This window comes from Mya arenaria, chromosome 7 (assembly GCF_026914265.1).
Source record: "Mya arenaria isolate MELC-2E11 chromosome 7, ASM2691426v1".
Lineage (NCBI taxonomy): Eukaryota > Metazoa > Mollusca > Bivalvia > Myida > Myidae > Mya > Mya arenaria.
Genome location: NC_069128.1, coordinates 44,053,518 through 44,077,067, shown reverse-complemented (window position 1 = coordinate 44,077,067; position 23,550 = coordinate 44,053,518). Strand labels below are relative to the sequence as shown.

At 35.2% G+C, this 23,550-nt stretch overlaps 1 protein-coding gene across 3 annotated transcripts in view; it reads left to right on the top strand.

Moving 5' to 3' along the window:
* Nucleotides 1–2,392: 2,392 nt before the first annotated feature.
* The window catches only part of LOC128240550 (uncharacterized), a 31,442-nt gene continuing 10,284 nt past the window's right edge, over nucleotides 2,393–23,550 (top strand). Inside the window, exons 1-7 of one of the 3 annotated variants that reach the window (XM_052957223.1) lie at nucleotides 2,393–2,520; nucleotides 7,901–8,953; nucleotides 9,278–9,340; nucleotides 10,622–10,684; nucleotides 10,906–10,968; nucleotides 15,233–15,295; nucleotides 21,338–21,438. In XM_052957223.1, coding sequence (XP_052813183.1) covers nucleotides 8,180–8,953; nucleotides 9,278–9,340; nucleotides 10,622–10,684; nucleotides 10,906–10,968; nucleotides 15,233–15,295; nucleotides 21,338–21,388 — 1,077 coding nt within the window. In that variant the 5' untranslated portion in view covers nucleotides 2,393–2,520; nucleotides 7,901–8,179 and the 3' untranslated portion in view covers nucleotides 21,389–21,438. Of the gene's footprint in view, nucleotides 2,521–2,614; nucleotides 3,002–7,900; nucleotides 8,954–9,277; nucleotides 9,341–10,621; nucleotides 10,685–10,905; nucleotides 10,969–15,232; nucleotides 15,296–21,001; nucleotides 21,439–23,550 lie in introns of those variants that run through there. The other 2 variants (XM_052957224.1, XM_052957222.1) reach the window with 2 other exon arrangements.

Genomic DNA, 23,550 nt, shown 5'->3' with positions numbered 1-23,550 from the left:
AATGAAACAGCATTGCTTAACATTTTAATGCTTTCAAACGCGATTACGTGTTGTTCTTAACCTCCGTTTAATAACTTCCTTGCGTGTGGTTCTTATACCCTCAGTTCTATGAACATGAAAATCGTAACATTCTAAAGCTTTAGTTCTGCGAACGGATTTGTAGCTTGTCGACTCACGTCGATAGCGTTAATGGCGTTAACTACATAGAACGTTAATTGTACGTTTTTAACGTAATTTTAATTATGTAAATTGTATAAGTCAACGCATATTTTTGTTAAGTTTAACAATTATGTAAGACAGTGGGGTCTGTAAAATGATTCAGTACACGAAACTACTATATCGTAGAAAACTAATCCTTATATTTAAAGTGCATTGGTTTGATGCCTACACTTGATGGTGCGTGCTAGGTTGAAGACGCCAATATCTCCAGATTAAGCGCATTATATGATTTATTCAAGATCTTCTATGTACAGTATAATGTTTATGTTAAACGTTCTGCAGAAACATGAAGTGCCCAAACTGAGTGAACATAATGTTTTAAGAAGTAAAATGAAGTAACAATTATTCCTGCAGTTTTCATTGTACTATTAATAAAGGAAGCTCTATAAACTACATCCTTGAGCCGATATGTACAAGATGCATTCTTACTCACAATCTTAATCTTAATCACAATTAATACAATTGTTTAATATATTAAAAGGATGAAAAAATGTCGAAAACAATGATTCTTATGAAGGATACCGAGTTTATATTGAAAAAGATGTGACGAACCCACGGTATTTCTACTTTATGAAACGATTAAGATCACAGTTAATATCTTAGCATCACCATTCATTTAATATATTTGCGTTTTCAGCTTTTAAATACACTCGTTTTTAGTAAAAAAAAATCTGTAAATGCATTTTGTTAAGTAGTAAACGCTTTATCACTCAAAATTTATGTTTGTTATACATGTGTATGTATTGATTTTGAATCCGAGTGACACTTTAAATGAATTAGACTAGAAATATATATTGTCGACTTTCAGAAAATACGTCTACTTTCAGTTTATATTCTTGGATTTTTCTGTAAATGAAATTCATCAAATCTGTGTTGCTCAAATACATTTGCTGTGTAACTCACACTTGTATAAGTCAAACTATAACTAACAATACCGTACTATATAACACAAAAATAGTATGAAAAACATGTCATTATTTACAGCAGGATAGACTAGAAGCAGACAACACTTTTGTTTACGTATGAGCAAGTATTACTTCCCTTTGCGGGGAGCTCTTCGATCAATACTGTAGTAGCGTATAACCGGCGACATGATGTGTGACAAGTATAAAACGCATGATTATTTAAACTTGTCGTGCTATCAAAATGTAAACCTGTAAGACTTTTAACGTTTCCGTGTTTCTTGACTGTGTATATTTTGACGTTTGAACATCGTGTTATGTATATGACTTTTGACCATTATTGTGATAAGGTAATGGGCATCATTCTCAGAGAAAATCTTGTAAATTTAGTATGGCCGACCAAGAAGAAAACACACACGAACAAACCCTTCGTTTTGGGACAAACTGCTTCTCTCTACACGCAATGAACAGGCGAATTGCATTATGATTTTGTATCCTTGCCAGATACAGGATTAAATCCAGTGCTGTTGAGTTGTCATTCATAGAACACTTGTGATCAGTTAATTCAGATTTATATATGTTTGTGTTTCGACCACCAGAAAGACAAAACGTGAAAGCGAGAATAGACAAAAAGATGTATTAACATTATATGTGTTGTTTTTATTATATTTTTTATTTCCTTTCATTTTCAGAACAAGTGTTAGTTATTGTCAAATGTTGAAACTGGATCAAATGCGAGGACAATCGACTTCAAGGTTAGTATGAAACATCTACATTGGCCGTCCATAGCACTGCATCTCGACAGTTAAACGAGTAATATTATCAAGAATGAAATCGTTATTCTGCTCTTCTGGCTATTTTGAAGCTCGATTGCCTGAATATCAACTTTCAATGTTTCGATTTATTGTCCTTAAGAAAAGCATTATTGTTATATCCGCTAGACACATATTAATTAATATTCAATTCTACTTTCTTTCATCGGAGGCATTTGTTATTTCTCGTTTCATTATGTTCTCTTCTGACGTGTCCTTACGAAAGCGAGGTTGTGCTTAGAAGTATCAAAACAGAAATCCTTAAATTTAAACAAATAATACATCTTTAGTTTAGGCTTTCTATGATCTATATCTTTAAAACATACAATGAACACACTAATATTACAAATGCAGTTTACTATCCAAAGCCTTTGTAAAATATCTAAAAGCATTCCTTTAACGTAAAGTAGACACTGATTATTTTCTCTTACTAAAACTGTTGACTGCTCCCTTAGCAATTGACCTGTTGTTTATATTGATATGCGTGCGTGTGTTAAACCGTAAGAATGATTATCAATAGGTTTTAAAAAGATAATATTTTAGAGTTTGTTCGATGTTCGGATACATGTGTGTTTAAACGATATCAAGTAAGTGATTTAAGCGTATCGTTATATCAAAATGATCTTAAACAAGGACGTAATTTACTTCTGAATATAAACCAGGTTGGGTTTCCCCGGTCTTCAGAGATTGAAGGATTATAACAATTTTGAAATCAACTCTTTTCTTTTGATGACTAATATTTCGTTTACATTTTAAATTCAAACTTAAATATAGTTCGCTAGCTGTGACAACTAAATGACTTGTGAAAACGTAGGGATTTTAGTAAAAGCATTTTTTATATATAATAAAATCGATGCAGAAGTATTGGTTTCGGTGTAGTATTTTTAAATTGCTCTTGTGTTTTTAACGTAATTCTTTTTTTCGATAGGTTAAAAAAGGAGAATATGTTGGGTGTGTTCTGTGTTTAGATGGATGTGCTTTAAAGGATGAAATATAAGTGTTTTAAGCCTTCAAAAGAGAAAGTAGATTTTTCAACCAGGAAGTTATTTGCTTCTGAATATAATTCAGGTTGGTTCGTTTAAACCATTATAAGCTCGGTTGTTCAGAAAGCTATCAATTTACTTCAAACACTCTCGAATCCGCTTCCTGAGTCAAATTCACTAGTACTAAGTGTCTAGTGAGAGCAAACTGAGGGTGCAAAATGTTATAAGAAGTTAGAGAAGTAACAATTCGCCCTATACTCTTCATTGTATTATTAATAAAGGAATCAAAGCCCATAAGCAAAAACATTTAATGTGTTCAATAAAGAAGAACTTTAAAAAGAGACCTTATTGATGTGGACTTTCCGAAAATACGTCTACTTTCGATTTCCGATTTTTATTCTTGACTATTTGCTGTAAATGAATTCTACTTTCGATATCGCGATAACAGTGTTTTCGCAACAATAAATTCGTCAATAACTCATCAACATTGTGTAACTAAAACAAACATATAGAATTGAAGCTATAACTAGCAAACCTAACTTTAAAACAATGTAAATATTACGAAAAACGCTTTTTAATCAATATTTACATCAAGATAATCTCGAAGCAGACAACACTTCTGCTAGTGTATGAGCACTGGTCAACTCCTTTTTGCGGGGAGCTGTTCGATTAATGTTGTACTAACTGCATAACTGTCGTTCATGCTGTCTGAAATGTATAAAACTCTTGATTTTTTTAACTGGTCTTGCTGGCAAGTTTACATGTTTGTAAAAAGTATAATATTTCTGTAATTCATGAAATTCTGCTATATTTTCGGCAGTACTTAAGCACACCGTTGTATGTATATGACTGTTGGCTATACTTGTAAAAATGTCCATCGAACGGAGAGTAAATCTTGTGTATTTCTTATTTCGACCATAATGAAAAACACACAAGAATAAATTATTTGTTGGGATCAAAATGCTTCTGTCTCTGTGAGCAAAAACAGAAAAATTGCATTATGATTTTGTATCGTTTCCAGATACAGGATTGTATTCTCTGCTGTTGAGTCGTCCTTCATCGGACACTTGTGATCAGATACTTCATATCCATTGGTGTTATAACGCGATGTTTTGACTCAGCAAAAAACAAACGTGAAAGCGAAAATCAACAGATAATAAATAATAAAAAAAATATGGTGTAAATAATGTTATTTTTATTTGTTCATTTTATTTTCATAACAGTTGCAAATAATTGTTAATCGTTGCAAACAAAATGCACGGTCAATTGACTTCACAGTTAGTATGCATCATCTATGTTTGCCGTCAATAGCACTTTGTCCCGACAGTTATATGAGTTATGCTACCAAGAATAACCCGTGATTTGATTATTCCTCTATTTTAAATGGTGTTCGATGTCCTGGGTTTCATCATCCGATTTTTCGTGTTAATGTCCTCAAACACTTCATTATTATAACCGACAGACACATATTCATCAATATTCGATCTACTTTGTTGCATCTGAGGCTTTTGCTTTATCGTGTGTTTTTTTCTTCATTCGTGTTCTCACAAAGCGAGATTGTGCTTAGAAGTATCAAAACAGGAATCCTTTAATTAAACAAATAAACAAGTTTTAGTTTATGCTTGTCACGATCTATATCGAAAACCAACAATTTTAATTACAGTTCTGGGTGTGTACCTTAATGAACTAAATAAAGAATCCATACTACCACATCATTGATATTCCCTTAATTAAAGCTGTTTTCTATCGGAAACTGTTGATATATATTTCTTAAAAAAGTCCTTCAATTACATGTTAACAGTAAATATCGTCGTCTGACTAAACTGTTGACTGCTCCCGTACTAACTAACGTCAGTTGTTTACATTGATATACCTGCTTGTGTTTATCCCTTATAATTATTTTAAACAGGGTTCTAAAAACAGGTCATTTGTGAGTGTGTTCAATATTTGGATAAATATGTTTTTAAATGATGACAAATAAATGTTTAACCGTATCAGAACATATAGGAGATTTAACTTTAACAAGGAAGTCATTTGCTTCTGAATACAATGCAGGTTTGTTGACCTCGTTTTTTTGTAATCCTATTCATGATTTTGAAATCCACAAAGAACGTTTTAGATTCATTCTTTAAGTTATATTCACTTAGTTTGATGGCTTATGTTACCTATAGTGCTAACGTTGGGATTATAGTCAAAGTAATGTAACATTAAATAAGATCGAGACTAAAGTGTCAGTTTTGACTCACTATTATTGTTATTTTGATGTGTTTTCACTTGTCTTAGAGTCTTAATTACATTGAATATGTTTAAAATGTTCATTTCAGAGTGTGTTCAATATTTGGATAAATGCGTTTATAAATGATGATATCCAAGTGTTTTAAGTGTAACAAAGCTAAAGAGGCGGTCGTATTTAAATAAGGAAGTCATTTGCTTTATTAATACAATGCAGCTTCGTTTCTCCGGTCTTCAGATGCCATAGGAAGAGCATATGGAATTATTATTTGAAATCATCGCTACTCATTCGATTTCTCTTTCCTTTTTTGATCCAGTCATTAAAATACGATTTATTAAACTGTGACGACTGAAATGTCTTTTGCTAACGTTTGACTGATTTTAGTCATAGTATTGCTATATCAAAAACGACCGACGCAGAGTGCTTAAAATGTTGATAATTAATACTAAATAACTTAACCGAATAAGTATGATAAGAACTAGGTCGTTACATGTACATGTTATCAGCATACATATATCATGCTTTTGAATTAAGAAAATTAAGAATGAGTGTAAACACGACTTAGTGTACGGTTACATTGTATTTGAATAACGGTACTCTTTATGCTAGACGTAGAATGTATATATGAAATACAACAGATTAATAAATTATTCGAAATTTGTTGACACACATTAACCGGTATCGATGACAACCATACATATTTGTACGTACAAGCCTGATTTTTGTATTCCATAGCCTATCTTTCTGTTAAAAACTTAGTCCAAACTAGCAAAACATTATTGAAGTTATTTGTAGATAATGAGTACAGTAGTAACGAGAATTGCTTATCAAAATTCATGGTATCATTGTAGTGTTGTGCATAAGTCATACGGTTGATAGATATGTATTTAAGTTATAACTCATAACCGATAAAGACAATTATATTAAATTATATGAATATAGTTGTTAAATCTGTGAATATATAAATAGAGTCAATCAATCTGTTCCGCCATACATGTATATATAAGTCATTGTATTACATTGATTTGATCACGGGTCATGTTGGCCTATTTCAAATATGTATTGTGTGATATATTTCTTTGAATAAACTTTCTTCTTCTGTACATTATCGACTTATCGATTGAAATTGCATAGGCAATTGCCAGCCAAAGGCATATTTCATTTACTTATGAGTTAATAGATATATATTACCAGTGCATTCAGCAATATCGATAATTTGCTAGCACAGTTTAATTAGATTAAGCTTGCATAATACGTCAGTGTATTATTCTATAATCTGAATACAGTGGTTCCCACATATTTATATTTGTAGTATACAACAACATGCAGTTATTATACTTAAATATCACTGTATGTCCTTTTGTGCAGAAAGGTCCTTAATGGACAGCACGTTTACACACACATACAATACAAATATTGTTAGCATTTACATTGTATTCGCCCCTGAGCATACTCAGCCGCCTGGTCTGAAAACATTTTACTCCCTAAATCCCGTACCATTCAAACTAACATGCTATTTTGCGTATGTCATTATAACTAAAAAATGTACGCATTATTTATTTAACGCACTGATTTAGATCCAAACGGAGCGGGTAAATTTCCCAGTCATAATAAATATATTTTACAGCCATATTGAAATTACATGCACGATGCGTTTTCATTCGGTCCAGAACGCGATTGGTAATGCCGTTATCGAGCTAAGACATATAAGTATAGGTATGTTTACTGTTGCTGCTTTGTTGATTTAGTATACTGTAATGGATTATCCGTCCCTTGATCTCATGGCATTAACATACAATCGGCTTGCTGTAGATACTATGTTTACGTTACATATAATGTTCGTTAGGGACGTTGACATTCAATCAGCTTGCTATAAATAGGATGCGTGTGTTTAATGCGATACATGTAAGGGACAGGATAAAGTTAAAATCATAGCTGTGCTTATCGATCAAAATTCTAATCAAACTATAACCAACATTATCCATCATACCATTTTCTTACGTATAATTCAAATATCTAAATCATGGGTGAAGTTATACATGAAAATAACAAAAACATTATTCGTTCGTTTCACAACGCAATATTTGAAAGGCAGGAACGCATATTTATGATTTTCGATGGATACAGTGATTGGCGTTAAGGTCTTAAAGGGAATATACACCAGATTGGCACCAATTTTAATTCCTTAACGAATCTCATGACAATCATTTAATCAAAGTTTGTTACTCTTTGATATTATAATTGTAAAAAAAATGTACCAAAATGTAAAAAGTAAATCGAGTCGGAGATCGGGTTTGCACCGTTGTCACCAAAATTGCAGATTAGTGATGTATCAACTGTGTTACGAAGGCTTACCATGAACCGAATATTTAAGCTTTATACCTAACTTTGTAATATCACGTGATAACATTGACTAGCCAATCACGCTTAAGACTTAATTCTAGTAGGTAAACATACCTAGTAATCTTTTTTAATTGAAACATCCGACAAAAACTGCGAAAAATAAATTAATTGTAAACTATGTGATACTCCAGCTAGTGAGTTTCAAAGCATTGTACACATCGATACCATGTTTATGTCAGTCTTCGACCACTTTCTTTTTTTTTCGCAATTTCATCATACAGTGTATATACCCTTTAATGACAAATTTATTCACATATAACGTATTTTTCAGTCAGCTTTGTAACAAACACTTTTTAAAAAATTGTATGTTCATGATTTTGAGTATCATTTCGATATTCTTATTTTCAGTGAAACATGTACTTGAATGAAGATGTAGTGATGACTATGAAACATCAGGTTGACCAATAACAATAACTCAAATTAAACTTTCACATTAAAGAAAGTTTTGGTTGAACTCATTATATGTTGAACCTTCCTTATCATATGACATGGCATCAAAGCAGATTCAGTGTGAAATGTGCGGTAATGAAAATGCAGTTGGAAATTGCAAAAGTTGCGGATACGTTGGTGAAACTTGTATTGATATTCACAAGACAGTAAAGGTTTTTTCAAACGCATACTGTGATTATGCACGAGGCTGTTGAAATGCATGGGTATGGATCAGAAAATCCAAATCTCATATTGCGGGACATCACAGAAGAAAAGTGTAAGCAGCATCCGACTGAGAAGGCTATATTTCTATGTAATATTCATGATTCCATGATTTGTGGCCGATGCCTTCATTCGGAACATATTCCTTGTGCAAAAGACGTCGTTGACTTGTTGCATGAAGTAGTTAACATTGACTGCGGTAAAGTTAACACAATGAAGTCATTATTGAAAGAGGTAAAACATGAAGTTCTGCTTTTAAAAGATGAAGCAGAACACAGTAAGGAGTGCTACAAAACTAATGCTGATAAATGCGTGCAAGTATGTATGGAATTAGGAAATAAAATTAAACAACGTGTAGATGAACTGACAATTGGCATAAGAGACGAGATAACGGAGAAACATAACGAAAACTTGACCACCCATTCCCATATTACTAAAATATGTGATGAAAAAACCAAGTGGTGTGACGATGAAGAAAGTAAAATTGACGATTTTGTTGACAATAATATGGCTGGACACTTGTACCTTATGAGCAGACATTTTGAGAAAGAGGTCTCGGATGTCAGATCCCAGCTCAAAGAAATCAAACACAAACATACTTTTAAAGGGTTCGACTTCAAAGAAAACAATGTTATACTAAAATGCCTGTTTGAGGATTTGGAGGAAGTTTGTGAACAACAAGACGAAGTTACTGGGAGCGACGATGGAAGTGCCAACGATGTTTGCGCATCCACTACCAAAATAAAAAAGGTATCCAGTATGATGTCGATTGCTATAAACTTCTGTAATATTTCTTAACGGCTACATGTCGCTTTTCATCCAAAATGTTAGTTGGCATCAACAGCAGTTGTTTCTAACTGTTGAATTATCATGTTCTATGCACTTAATGTTTAATATTTTCATAAATTTCAACTATTATGATTTAGTTTGGAATGTCAATATATATAAGACTTCTTAACATTTTTAAAACAGTATCATAATTCTAACAAGTCTGTCCGAATGGAGAAAATTTGTAAAAATGTGCATCATTTTTAAAGCCCATTTTCAGTTATATATTTGGATGTTTGATTTCAGACTCGACGGGAGCTCACTGCACTGTTGAGTCAAATCAAACAAGACTTAGATCAATCTGAAAAGGTTTGTAAAAGTGTAACTCGTCATTGTACTGAAACATATATTCTTAAACACACAATACATAAGATATAACAAACATGAAACGTATTTGTTTTGTATGTGATGGGGGCCATTACATCGACGCGTGTTTCCTATTGCATTTCGAGGTGTTTTTCATTATACAGCTTCTTAAAAATCTACATTGGTATAAGTCAAATTATGTCTTTTTGTTTTTATTTTGGCTATTGGATATCATACATTTACTAGTGTCCACATTATTTAAACCTCTTTACTGGAATATGGTTAAAACACCTGAACTCGTTTATCTTTTGAAATACAGTTCACGTTGTTACTTGAGTCACAAACTACATTCTACATTATTACTTTTTTATGGTTATGTTTAATATAAAAACGTTCAAAAACAATGTATGTAAAATACAATAAGCTGGGTTTTGCACGTTTTGCTTTAAGTACAAGGATATCATTTATGTAAGTCTGTCTGTGTACGTGTCTGTTTTAAAATCCACAACTATATTGAATGAAAATCAATTGTAAGGATTGTTTGTTAAGGGTGCCATGTTTATAGGCTTCCAATTTTGCCTCTTATGTCTTTGACATGAAATATTTTCGAAAATTAGTTGTAACAGGGCTTGGGAAAATACTCAAAAGTAAGAGCAATGCTTTATGACAACTAAAGTTAAATCCTTAGTAAAATAATTTGCTATTTGTCATTGCAATATAATAGTTAGTCTTGGTCCAAAAATAAATTCGTACACAGCAAGCAGTAGATGCTATTTTTATTTTCTAGTTCATTGCAGCTCATGCAATTAATTATGTGGCACACTGTTGAGGAATGCCAATACAACAAAGTGCCTACAAGAATCTATTAAAGGCCAAGGACATTTACTAAATCGTTGCATGGACTGTCATTGTAGTTAAAACCTTTAATTTAGAATAGGCTAGATAAAGTGGTCGTTTTCAGAGGTTATATGTATATAAAACATGTTTTACTTATTCAGAACATTTATAATCACCATTGTGCAGATTAACCATTATCTTATTTGTTATTATGTGTTTCCAGTTTTCACAATAAAATCTAATAAACGGAATCTTGGGCACCGAATTGAACAGTTATTGATACTACCTAGTCGGATTTTGGAATTAAAGACGGGGGAAGTTGCTCGTTTTACTTGGATTCTGAAACTAGTCTCTGGTTATAATCTGTATACATATGTATATAATATGATGAAAGTAAGCGCTGTTGACACTTAAAATTAATTTAGCTAATTATTCCAATGTTAACAGACAAGGAATGCACTTTGTGATGAGCTGAAACGAGTGAAACAAGACAAAGATAATTCAGAAAAGGTGAGACCAGTTATATAAACATAATTACACATTCTATCGTACATATTTATTCAGGGATAGCACGTATAGTCAACCGTGTTATTAGTCCTTGCAACGAAACGAATTTATTGGATACATTATGTTTAGTTCTATTATATGAATTCGCAATAAAAGCAATATTATATGCGTACTGACAATATGACCCAACCCACTTACTAAATATTTCGCCTTTATGATTTCAGAAAAGAAAATTACTCGAACAAGAATTACTGAAAGCGAAACAGGGCATAGAGGAATCTGAAAAGGTAAGATAAACCTTTTTACAGAAACCTATACACCTATAAATAAGATATTTGACAAATAGAAGTTATTGATGGCGCATTATGGCGCTCAAGAACCTGAGTAGAACAGGCAATATTAACTCAATCGAACATATTCCAATATTTAATAGATCGTATCGAATATTGGAATAAATCTAACTTGTAACTAGTACACATGTAAGAATATTCGAACACGTATCTAGACGAGAAATGAACTATGTGATGAGCTAAAACATGTAAAACATTCCAATTTTTTTTTGAATAAATCCCTCTTTAAAATGCGGCATTTTCATGTCTTGTGATCTTAATTAAGCATATTTAACTAGCTGATATATGTCATGCAAAGATTATGAGCACAAGTCCAAATAAGTTAATAAAAGTATTATCACTTTTATGAATAAAAGAACTATAAACAAGGGTCCTGTTAAAGGTACAATACCTAGGCCCACCAAACACTAAGCGAGAGACACATGACGTACAAACAAAGGCCCTGTAAAAAGGCACAATACCTAGGTCTACAATGCACTAAGCTAGAGACACTTAACGTTCACGCAAGGGCCTGTTAAAAGGCACAATATCTAGGCCTACCAAACACTAAGCGAGAGACACATAACGTACAAACAAGGGCCCTGTTAAAAGGCCCAATATCTAGGCCTACCATACACTAAGCTAGAGACACTTAACGTTAACGCAAGGCCCTGTTAAAAGGCCCAATATCTAGGCCTACCAAACACTAAGCGAGAGACACATGACGTACAAACAAAGGCCCTGTTAAAAGGCCCAATATCTAGGCCTACCATACACTAAGCTAGAGACACTTAACGTTCACGCAAGGCCCTGTTAAAAGGCCCAATATCTAGGCCTACCAAACAATAAGCGAGAGACACATGACGTACAAACAAAGGCCCTGTTAAAAGGCCCAATATCTAGGCCTACCATACACTAAGCTAGAGACACTTAACGTTCGCGCAAGGCCCTGTTAAAAGGCCCAATATCTAGGCCTACCATACACTAAGCGAGAGACACATGACGTACAAACAAAGGCCCTGTTAAAAGGCACAATATCTAGGTCTACAATGCACTAAGCTAGAGACACATAACGTACACACAAGGCCCTTGTTAAAAGGCAAAACGCTAAGGCATGCAATACACAAAGTGTAAGACGAATGAAATGCAAATAAAGGCCCTGTTAAAGGCACAATTATGAGGCCAAAGATACACTAAGCAACAGCCACACAAAATACAAATAAAATACATGTTTAAAGGCACAGAGCTAAGGCCTACCATGCAAGTGAGGGACACATAGCGTACAAACGACAGTGCATTCAACAATATGTATCAATACAATATGGGATCATCGTCTTAGAACGACCCGTGAGCCACAATTTCAGGTATAAAAAAGAAAAGCACACACGTGTAAGAGTGCCATTGGTTGTTCGAATGGGGTATTATAACATTAAAAAGAAAACATGATTAAGTATTACAAATTGTTGTACATGTTATAACTTGTTGAACATTTATTATACGTACATGTGTGTGGAATCGTATGTCGCTATTTAATCGAGCATGTAGGAATTTTTTTATATATGATGGAACAATCGTTTGGTTATGTTAACAATGATTGCTCAAACCCTCACTTAAACAAAGGTTTTTTTAGGACTTTTATTAATATAATATACAAAAAAATGCTTTCCTTTGTTAATTTTCATATTCAATATATCGATTATAACTGACTGTGACAAAATCACATGCTTAGTAAAAACCATTAACAATCTATGAGCTGCTGCATTGCCCATCGATGTAGTAAATACTTTTTGACAAAATGTTTATCTTTTGAGAGTATATATGTATAATACGTTTGCTTATCCGCTAGATTTGTCGTTGTCACTGTGCACATTGTATTTTATATTTCGATATCTACACATATAAGACACGCTAGTAGTACCATAGTATATTGTTAAAAAAATAACTTCAACCTAGCTGGTTATGTGATACTTTTTTACTAGAACTAAAGAAATGTCTCTTTGGCCACCTGATTGGACTTTTGTTAAAACTGTAAAATTGGAATATTGAATAACGGGCGGTCAAATGTGTTCACGTCTTAGTTTTGTAAGGAAACTGGCCCCAGATATCTAGCTTTAGTTGTATACAATGCAATAGGTATTATAATCCATACTGATATCTTTCGTTTACATTTTTCTTACACGATTACATATTCAGAAGGAACTGTGTGATTAGCTGAAACGAGTGAAACACGACCTATATAATTATGCCCCCCTTCGAAGAAGAGGGGTATATTGCTTTGCACAGGCATGTCGGTATGTCGGTCGGTCGGTCCGTCGGTCGGTCGGTCCGTCGGTAGACCAAAGCTTGTCCGAGTGATAACTCAACAATTCCTGGACGTATGGTCATCAAACTTCACATGAAGGTTGGGCCCGACCAGTAGATGATCCCTGTAGATTATGGGGGTCATCGGGTCAAAGGTCAAGGTCACAGTGACCTTTAATGGTAAAATAATTTTAAAGCTTGTCCGAGTGATAACTCAACAATGCCTGCATCCATGGCCCTCAAACTTGACATGGAGGTTGGGCCTGACCAGTAGATGACCCCTATTGTTTTTGGGGGTCATCAAGCCAAAGGTCAAGGTCACAGTGGCCTTGAATGGTAAAAGGTTGTCCGAGTGATAACGTGACAATGCCTGCACCCATGGCCCTCAAACTTGACTTGGAGTTTGGGCCTGACCAGTAGCTGACCCCTATTTATTTTTGGGCGCAATGGGTCAAAGGTCAAGGTCACAGTGACCTTGAATGGTAAAAGGTTGTTCGAGTGATAACTCAACAATGCCTGCACCAATGGCCCTCAATCTTGACTTGGAGGTTGGGCCTGACCAGTAGATGACCCCTATTATTTTTGGGGGTCATTGGGCCAAAGGTCAAAGTCACAGTGACCTTGAATGGTAAAAGGTGCAATGCCTGCACCCATGGCCCTCAAACTTGACTTGGAGAATTGGCCTGACCAGTAGATGACCCCTATGGTTTTGGGGGTCATCTGGCCAAAGGTCAAGGTCACAGTGACCTGGAATGGTAAAAGGTTGTCCGAGTGATAACTCGACAATGCCTGCACCCATGGCCCTCAAACTTGACTTGGAGGTTGGGCCTGGCCAGAAGATGGTCCCTATTGATTTAAAGGGTCATTAGGCCAAAGGTCAAGGTCACAGTGACCTTGCATGATAAAAGGTTGTCCAAGTGATAACTCAACAATGCCTGCACCCATGGCCCTCAATCTTGACATGGAGGTTGGGCCTGACCAGTAGATGACCTCTATTGATTTTAGGGGTCAAAGGTCAAGGTCACAGTGACCTTGAAAGCAAACTCGGCAATTTTTGGACCTATGGTCATCAAACTTGACATGAAGGTTGGGCCTGCCAAGTAGATGACCCCTATCGACTTTGGGGGTCATCAGGCCAAGGTCAATGTCACAGTAACCTTTAATGCAAACAAGTTAACAAATCTTCCCCCAATGATATCTCGACAATGCCTGAACCTATGATCATTAAATTTGACATGGATGTTAAGCCTGACCAGTAGATCACCCTTATTGATTTTAGGATTCATAGAGCCAAAGGTCAAGGTCACAGTGATCTTGAATGGTAAAAGGTTGTCCGAGTGATAACTCAACAATGCCTGAACCCATGGCCTTCAAACTTGACTTGGAGTTGCATCTGACTTGTAGATGACCCCTTATGATTTAAGGGGTCATCGGGTCAAAGGTCAAGGTCACAGTGACCTTGAACGAAAAAAAACTTGTCTTTTGATAACTTGACAATGCCTGCACCCATGGCCCTCAAACTTGACATTAAGGTTTCTGGTGACCAGCTAATGACTCTGGATTTTGAGTTCATAGAGTCAAAGGTCATGACGGTCATAACACACTTTATCCTCACACTTTAATGGTCATAATCTTAAAACAGCAACAAATCAGCTGTCATTTCGGTCCATGCATATTTCTTTCAATTGTCCATATAATCCTGACAACATGGCGCTCAGGGGGGGGGGGGGGGGGGGCATAATGTTTGACAAACATCTCTTGTTCAGTAAAGGTCTAGCTTGTTTCAATCAATTGTTTTAAAAATTGTAAGGGAATGCAAGATTACTGAACTATTTGAATGAGTTATCTTTTGCAAGACAAGAAATGGATTAGTCGTTTTTATGTATATAATTCGCTAATGTTTGTTCCGCTATGCTTTCAGACAAGGAAGGGGTTTGAACAAGAGTTACTGAGGGCGAAACAATGCATAGAGGAATATGAAAAGGTAAAATATCAATACAAGTGTTGTTTTTTTTCAAATAACTGCATGAAGATATGACTTTAAAGAAACATAAACGGGCAACGAAACTTAAATCCAAGCTTTTCAAATGTCTGGTGTAAATTATACAAACAATCATAGAAAACGTAACATATACAAGTCTGATGTGTAAGGACATTTCAACATGTGTTCAGACAAGGAACATGCTATGTGATGAGCTGAAACAAGAAAACAAGACATGACCTAGATCAACTTTAAAAGATGAAAGCTTCACAATCTTGTTTTATGAATCAAATCTTAGACAGGAAGAGTAATTGCGGTAAATCACTGACAATAGTCATGGCAAAAGTAAATGTATGAAGTGTTATCATAGAAATATATTTGAAAAATTATACGAACGCTTTTGTTTCATTTAAATAAGTGTAAGTTGCCATTCGCTGCAATACATAAAATAATACCATCATAATTCGAAAAAGGGGAGGTCTGTGTGTGTAAACATGTTAATTAAGGATTGATCTCATAGAGTGTAATGCAATGAGGGTTAAAAACATGCTGATACCTACAGAACACATTCAATAGTTATGTTTTCCAAAACATATTAAGATTGCATTGTAAAATATATAATATATGCCTAAGAGCTATGAATGCACGTTTCCACAACATACACAATACAATCAATAGTATATAGTTTAAAACTTTTCCAATAAATTTGATCGGGATGGCGTTATAGCTAGCGCATTGTCTTCTTTAGGCAAAGAAGACGAATATTGCGGGTTCCAGGGAGAACCTAAAACAATACACTTGAATAGTGTAACTATAGTTTCGTTTATATGTGGCATACATAATGGGCTTTATAATAGGATCATCTTAAGTTCAGTGTAGGATTCTAATCTTGTCCGAGGTTCCATTCATCTCTGCAGTTATACATACCACGAGTAAACAACACAATGATGTTTGGCTATTATCGGTATTGAGTTCATACACGTAAATCATCAAACATCTCATACAACGAGTTTAACGTTCTGAAAATATATATTCATATAATGTCAACACTTAAAAACATGGAAAAAATAGTATAGTTAATTTAGGTGAGCTAATCTGTCTTCACATCGTAACAGTCATTAACAGTCTCCAATTACGTGTTTATCGCGTGCAGTGGCAGATAAATTTAAATTGCTAAAATTAATAAAACATAACAATATATAATAAATACACCGTATATTCATATTTGACAAATATCACAATATACATAATAAAACAATGCACATAACATAACATATCACATCAAAATTCTTACCAATGTATGAAGTTGAACACAAAAAACAAAAACATCTCTCTCACGGTGTCTGTATTTTATCCATGTCGATTATCAACTGTAAACCAAACCGACATTTGTTAGTTATGTAAAAAACATCGTAGGACTATCATTTACATTCCATAACAAAATTTGCACATGTCACGAAAATACGTGACAATAGTTCAATAGATAAATGCAGATGAATGATTATTCCAACAGATTGTAAAACCATAATAGACATAGACATCAAATGCAAACAAAACCTAACCCTTGTGTATGAATAATTACTTAAATAACTACTAGATGCAGACATGGATGACTGATGAATATTTGAACACGTTGAAACCGGTGACTTATTTCCGCCAAATCATTGATGTATAACAGTGTATAACAGTCACAATTAGAGGGTGTTCTGGCCTGCAAATACTTAGTTGTCTTATTTAACGCAAGTAATGGTTTTCAGCAAAGTCTTCGACATAATAACGACCATGTTGAAATACATCATCTGTTAAACTCATTACTAAAACTGTGTCCTTTTATTAATAAGTAAATGAAGTTATTTCAAATTATTCATAGCAAACGATAAAAGGTATGCATATCCGTTATAATTCAGTACCATTCACTTAATATCAATTATGATTTCTAAATAATTTAAACTTGTATGATAATGAAGTCAAAATATAATTGTGTACACAATGGTTGTATGATGCTGAACAAACTGACTGATATTAAACATATTAAATTAATTCATTTATTAGAAAATGGTGATCAATATAAAAGGCGGACACTTTTTCAAAACTCGTGCCTATTAGCGATATAGAAAAAATTGCTCATTATTACAAGCCAGTTCTCTAGCAATAGCACTACGTATCCGATGTTTATGCTGTCCCAAATTGTTTAAGCGATGTCTATTTTTCCATACCGTACGGGTACTGCTGCCTTCGTGACATGTGAACCAACCGGATATGTTATTGTTCAGATTATTTTGGGCTACTGCGAGTAGGAGAAGATATGAGTGCACGTTGAAACTTAGTATCGTTCTTGTGTTAGGGTATTTAGTTGTTATATGTGATGGATGATATAATCAATGCTGTAAATCGTATGTAGATTTTAATATATTTTAACCAAATGAAGAGATAGGCAAGAGGGCAGCACACTGGGCTTTGGGCAATTTTATGAAGGTTAGAGGCTCTACCCCGATCGGAGACATAGTTGTCATAGTAAGGACACTGATTTTTTGTGCAACTCTATGGAGGTTTTATGATCAAACTCCAAACAGAAGTATGGGCTTGTAAGCAGGTCCCTATTTGTTATATGTAAAGGTTGTTCAAGGTGCATACAGGCGTAATACTTCCTGCTTGTTTGGTGTTAGCTAGAAGTAACAGCTATAGGTCTATTAGTGTATTTTATTCCAAAAAAATCATCCACGAGAGGTTAAATAGGCGTGATAGTTGCTAATTAGTTAGCGCACCAGTGTAAATAATTCTCCGAGAGGTAAGATAGGCGTGATAGTTAGCGTACCGGTGTAAATAATCCCCCGAGAGTTTAAATAGGCATGATAGTTAGCACAACAGTATAAATAATCCCCCGAGAGGTAAAAAATGCATGATAATTAGCGCACCAGTATAAGTTATCCTCCGAAAGGATGAATAGTCGTGATATTAAGGGCACCAGTGTAAATAATACCCCGAGAGGTAAAAGGCGTGATAGTTACTGGTAGCGCACTAGTGGAAGTTATTTCCGAGAGGTTTAAAAGGCTTGATAGTAAGCGCAATAGTGTTAGTTATTTCCGAGAGGTTTAAAAGAAATGATAGTTAGGTAAAATAGGCGTGATAGTTAGCGCACCAGTGTAAGTAATCCCCGAGAGGTAAAATAGGTGTGATAGTTAGCGCACCGGTGTAAGTAATCCCCGAGAGGTAAAATAGGTGTGATAGTTAGCGCACCGGTGTAAGTAATCCCCGAGAGGTAAATTAGGCGTGATAGTTAGCGCACCAGTGTAAGTAATCCCCGAGAGGTAAAATAGGTGTGATAGTTAGCGCACCGGTGTAAGTAATCCCCGAGAGGTAAAATAGGTGTGATAGTTAGCGCACCGGTGTAAGTAATCCACGAGAGGTAAATAGGTGTGATAGTTAGCGCACCGGTGTAAGTAATCCACGAGAGGTAAAATAGGTGTGATAGTTAGCGCACCGGTGTAAGTAATCCCCGAGAGGTAAAATAGGTGTGATAGTTAGCGCACCGGTGTAAGTAATCCCCGAGAGGTAAAATAGGCGTGATAGTTAGCGCACCGGTGTAAGTAATCCCCGAGAGGTAAAATAGGTGTGATAGTTAGCGCACCGGTGTAAGTAATCCCCGAGAGGTAAAATAGGCGTGATAGTTAGCGCACCGGTGTAAGTAATCCCCGAGAGGTAAAATAGGTGTGATAGTTAGCGCACCGGTGTAAGTAATCCCCGAGAGGTAAAATAGGTGTGATAGTTAGCGCACCGGTGTAAGTAATCCCCGAGAGGTAAAATAGGTGTGATAGTTAGCGCACCGGTGTAAGTAATCCCCGAGAGGTAAAATAGGCGTGATAGTTAGCGCACCGGTGTAAGTAATCCCCGAGAGGTAAAATAGGTGTGATAGTTAGCGCACCGGTGTATGTAATCCCCGAGAGGTAAAATAGGCGTGATAGTTAGCGCACCGGTGTAAGTAATCCCCGAGAGGTTAAATAGGCGTGATAGTTAGAACACCAGTATAAATAATCCCCCGAGAGTTTAAAAGGCGTGATAGTTAGCGCACCGGTGTAAGTAATCCCCGAGAGGTAAAATAGGTGTGATAGTTAGCGCACCGGTGTAAGTAATCCCCGAGAGGTAAAATAGGTGTGATAGTTAGCGCACCGGTGTAAGTAATCCCCGAGAGGTAAAATAGGTGTGATAGTTAGCGCACCGGTGTAAGTAATCCCCGAGAGGTAAAATAGGTGTGATAGTTAGCGCACCGGTGTAAGTAATCCCCGAGAGGTAAAATAGGTGTGATAGTTAGCGCACCGGTGTAAGTAATCCCCGAGAGGTAAAATAGGCGTGATAGTTAGCGCACCGGTGTAAGTAATCCCCGAGAGGTAAAATAGGCGTGATAGTTAGCGCACCGGTGTAAGTAATCCCCGAGAGGTAAAATAGGCGTGATAGTTAGCGCACCGGTGTAAGTAATCCCCGAGAGGTAAAATAGGCATGATAGTTAGAACACCAGTATAAATAATCCCCCGAGAGTTTAAAAGGCGTGATAGTTAGCGCACCGGTGTAAGTAATCCCCGAGAGGTAAAATAGGCGTGATAGTTAGCGCACCGGTGTAAGTAATCCCCGAGAGGTAAAATAGGCGTGATAGTTAGCGCACCGGTGTAAGTAATCCCCGAGAGGTAAAATAGGCAATACAGTTAAAACACCAGTATAAATAATCCCCCGAGAGTTTAAAAGGCATGATAGTTAGCGCATCGGTGTAAGTAATCCCCGAGAGGTTAAATAGGCATGATAGTTAGCGCACCAGTATAAATAATCCCCCGAGAGGTTAAATAGGCGTGGTAGTAAGAGCAACAATGTAAATAATCACCGAGAGGGTAAATAGGCGTGATAGTTAGCGAACCGGTGTAAGTAATTGTAGGAAGATCAGATATTTAACTTCCGAGAGGTTAAATAGGCATGATAAATAGCACATCGGTATAAGTCGTTGTAGAAAAGTTTGGTGTTATAACCTCCGAGAGGTTAAAAATTCAGCACACAGGTGTAAGTAATTTTAAGAATGTGTGTAGTAATGTTAGATTGTCTTTGCCACAAGAGGTCAAATAGGCGTGACAGTTAGCACACCGGTTTTGGTTGTTAAATTAAGGTTTGGTGTTTAAACCCACGAGAGGTTTAATAGGCGTAAAAGGTTGCGCACCGGTGTTAGTAATTGCAGGAAGGTTAGGTGTTTGAACACCCGAGAGAGGACATAGGCGTGATAGTAAGCGCACTGATTGTTTCGTAATTGTAGGAATGTTGGGGGTTCAAACTCCGAGCGAGATCAAGTTTAATTAATCGCGTTTGTTAGTGTTATTGTAGAAGGTTGGAGGTTCGAACGCCCGGAGTTAAACATAGGCATGATACTTAGTTCCCTGTTTTTTTTGTAATAGTTTAGAGGTTTTTGATCTTCGAACCCACTAGCCGGAACATAGATAGGTAGTATGCGCACTGGCGTGTGTGTTTTTAGGGAGGTTTGCATTTCGAACCCAAAGGGCAACTTATGCGTGATAAAAAGCGCACTGGTCTTTTGATAAATATTGCAATATTGATAAAGTATATATTCAAATTTATTTACTTCACTTTTGCTATTGTGTATGAAATAATTAAAATGCGTTGCATATACCATCTATAGATAGTTATAGTCATCCAAATGTCGTCTGTTTTAAGCAGTATTCAAAGAACAAATTCGACTTCTGAAAGACAGCACCAAGTGTAAGTTAACTTAAAACAACTACGTATTGTACAGGTATCAACACATAATTTAAGGGACAATGCATTACAAAAGAATATCCGTAGTAAGTATTTCATAATGATATTAATTACATTATTATGTATCATTCATTGCATAGATTTGTGTCAAAAGTTGCGAATATTAGGTTGAATTTCAACTGGTATGTGCTTAAAGCACAAAGAGATGAGGTGTATCTTACCTCCCGGGACTAATTATTGAATTGTGATCAAATTCGTTATGGAGCTAACATTTATGAAAGTAATTTTGCTTTTAAGGGACTCAACCAACTGGAACAGTTGAGGTCAAGTACAGCCATGAACCTTTAAGTCTTCCTGTCATCAATTTGAGTTTTACATTCCCGGATGGCATTCAGACGGTAATGATTTTGTATACAATTCTTATTTATAATCACGTGTTATAAGCTAACAAGTACTTGCTAAAACAGTTTTATACTGTTAGAATTAATATATAACATAACATAACATAACATTACATAACATATAGTTTATTGTAAGCTATGACATCCGGCCCATTAGACAGGTATTCATTTATGTACACTTAAATACAACGATGACTAATACATATTTTAAAGCAATAAGATATCAATAATATGTTTGAAAACTCTTTTAAACAAATGTTTTAAAATGCAAAGAATCAACATGCTTGTACATCAATGTTGCAATCATAATCATCCGGTATAAGAATAAAAATGCATATATAATAATAAAGCACGAGTTATCATTACGTTTAAGACATGTTTTTAGTTATAAAAGCGTTGTGAATATATTTTTAATCAGTAAAATACTATTTTTGACACTTCTGACATAATGTTGTAGAAAACTGCTTGCGTGGGAATAGACAAAATCCAGTTAGGTTTGAAGTATTCATTTCCCATATAAGCATACAACGAACAAATCATGAGCATGAGGAATTCGTGTTCAATGACATATATATCTTCGGACAAACAATATGGGCTAATCTAAATTCTCGCCCAATATTCAAGTGTCGACCCTTTTCTATCATCAGCGGTTGACTTGAGCACCTAAAGTTGGACAAGTTTCTTTTCAATATATATGATAGATCACATGATTAATATTGTTCACGATCAAGAGCTGTTTTGAAATGTTTATTATGAACTGCCTTAGGTGAAGCCTCTATATATGAATACAGTTGGTGAACAGCACAATCTGTAAGTCTTTCAATAAATAGCCATAAGAAATGTTCTTGGTTTCAAATATCTTGTGGAGTCCACGCATAACCAAAGCCGTTCTCAAATAATAATGTATTCACACTTGTTGCCCATGTTGTACGACCTGATGCATACAGTGATTTAAGCATAAGATAACTTTGTCGTGGATAACGGTTTTCTAGAATGTGTATTAGTTTTAACCAGTACTTTGCAACGTGTTGTATATTGTATAGGGTTTCTTCCACACTCACTTAATGCAAATAAGCTAGCAACAGGCTGGTTTAAACCACAAATCCGTTTACAGAAGTCATATTGAACTTTCTCCGTACATTCAGAATAAAGGAATCCCTATATATCGGCACAATAACACAAACAAGGGTGTACAATTGAGTCAAACAATTTAAACGCGTATTTCGGGTGTAAATAATCAAAATGTTTTTGATATTTTAATATATTTGGAATGTTGTCGCCTTTTTCGCTAGTGTTTCCGTAGTCAGTGTCAAGGAGTACTTTGTGGTGAAAACGCTCTCAAGTATTTATACTGGAATACAACTTCCAATTGAGTACCACGATAGTACCATTTCTCAACTTGCCTTAAAACACCACCGTTTCGGAAAACCTTAACTTTCGATTTGTCAGTATTAAGTTCCATACACAGAATGATTCAATAAGGTTGATTTGTCTTTGTAAGTTTATAGCTGTGTTTGCGAAACTCGATACATCGTCGGCAAACATTAGAGCGTATAAATTACCTATTATGGCGGTTACAAATATCCCATTGGTAGAATTGTCCTTTTGATAGTGAACTAAGTCATTCATAAACGATGATAATATTACTGGTGATGGCACACAGCCCTGCTTAGTTGCAATGGAGCACCGGAAGTAATCCGTAAAACCACCTGTTGATGTGTACTGGATATCATCGGTAGATATAAGAGTCTGGACGTTGGAATCTGGTATTTTGACGAAATATTTTAATTGTTCGAACATACATTGTAATATCACTAGAAAATTACCATAACTCCATTTCTGTACAGACATTGCCGTAGTTTTTTTATGTTGACAGCTATCAAAAGTCAACGTAAAAGACGTAAAATCTCCCTCGTTGTCGTGAGATGTGTTTTTGAATCAATGATTGCAACGTGAATATGTTGTCTATAGTAGAGTATTTACTTTAAAACGTCTAAAATATGATCGTATAAGTGTGAACATCAAACAAATGCAATGTTTCTGTGTATATTTAAATAGTTATCCTAAACTAAGGAAAATAATAGTCCAAGAATTGTTATACAAGTCAAA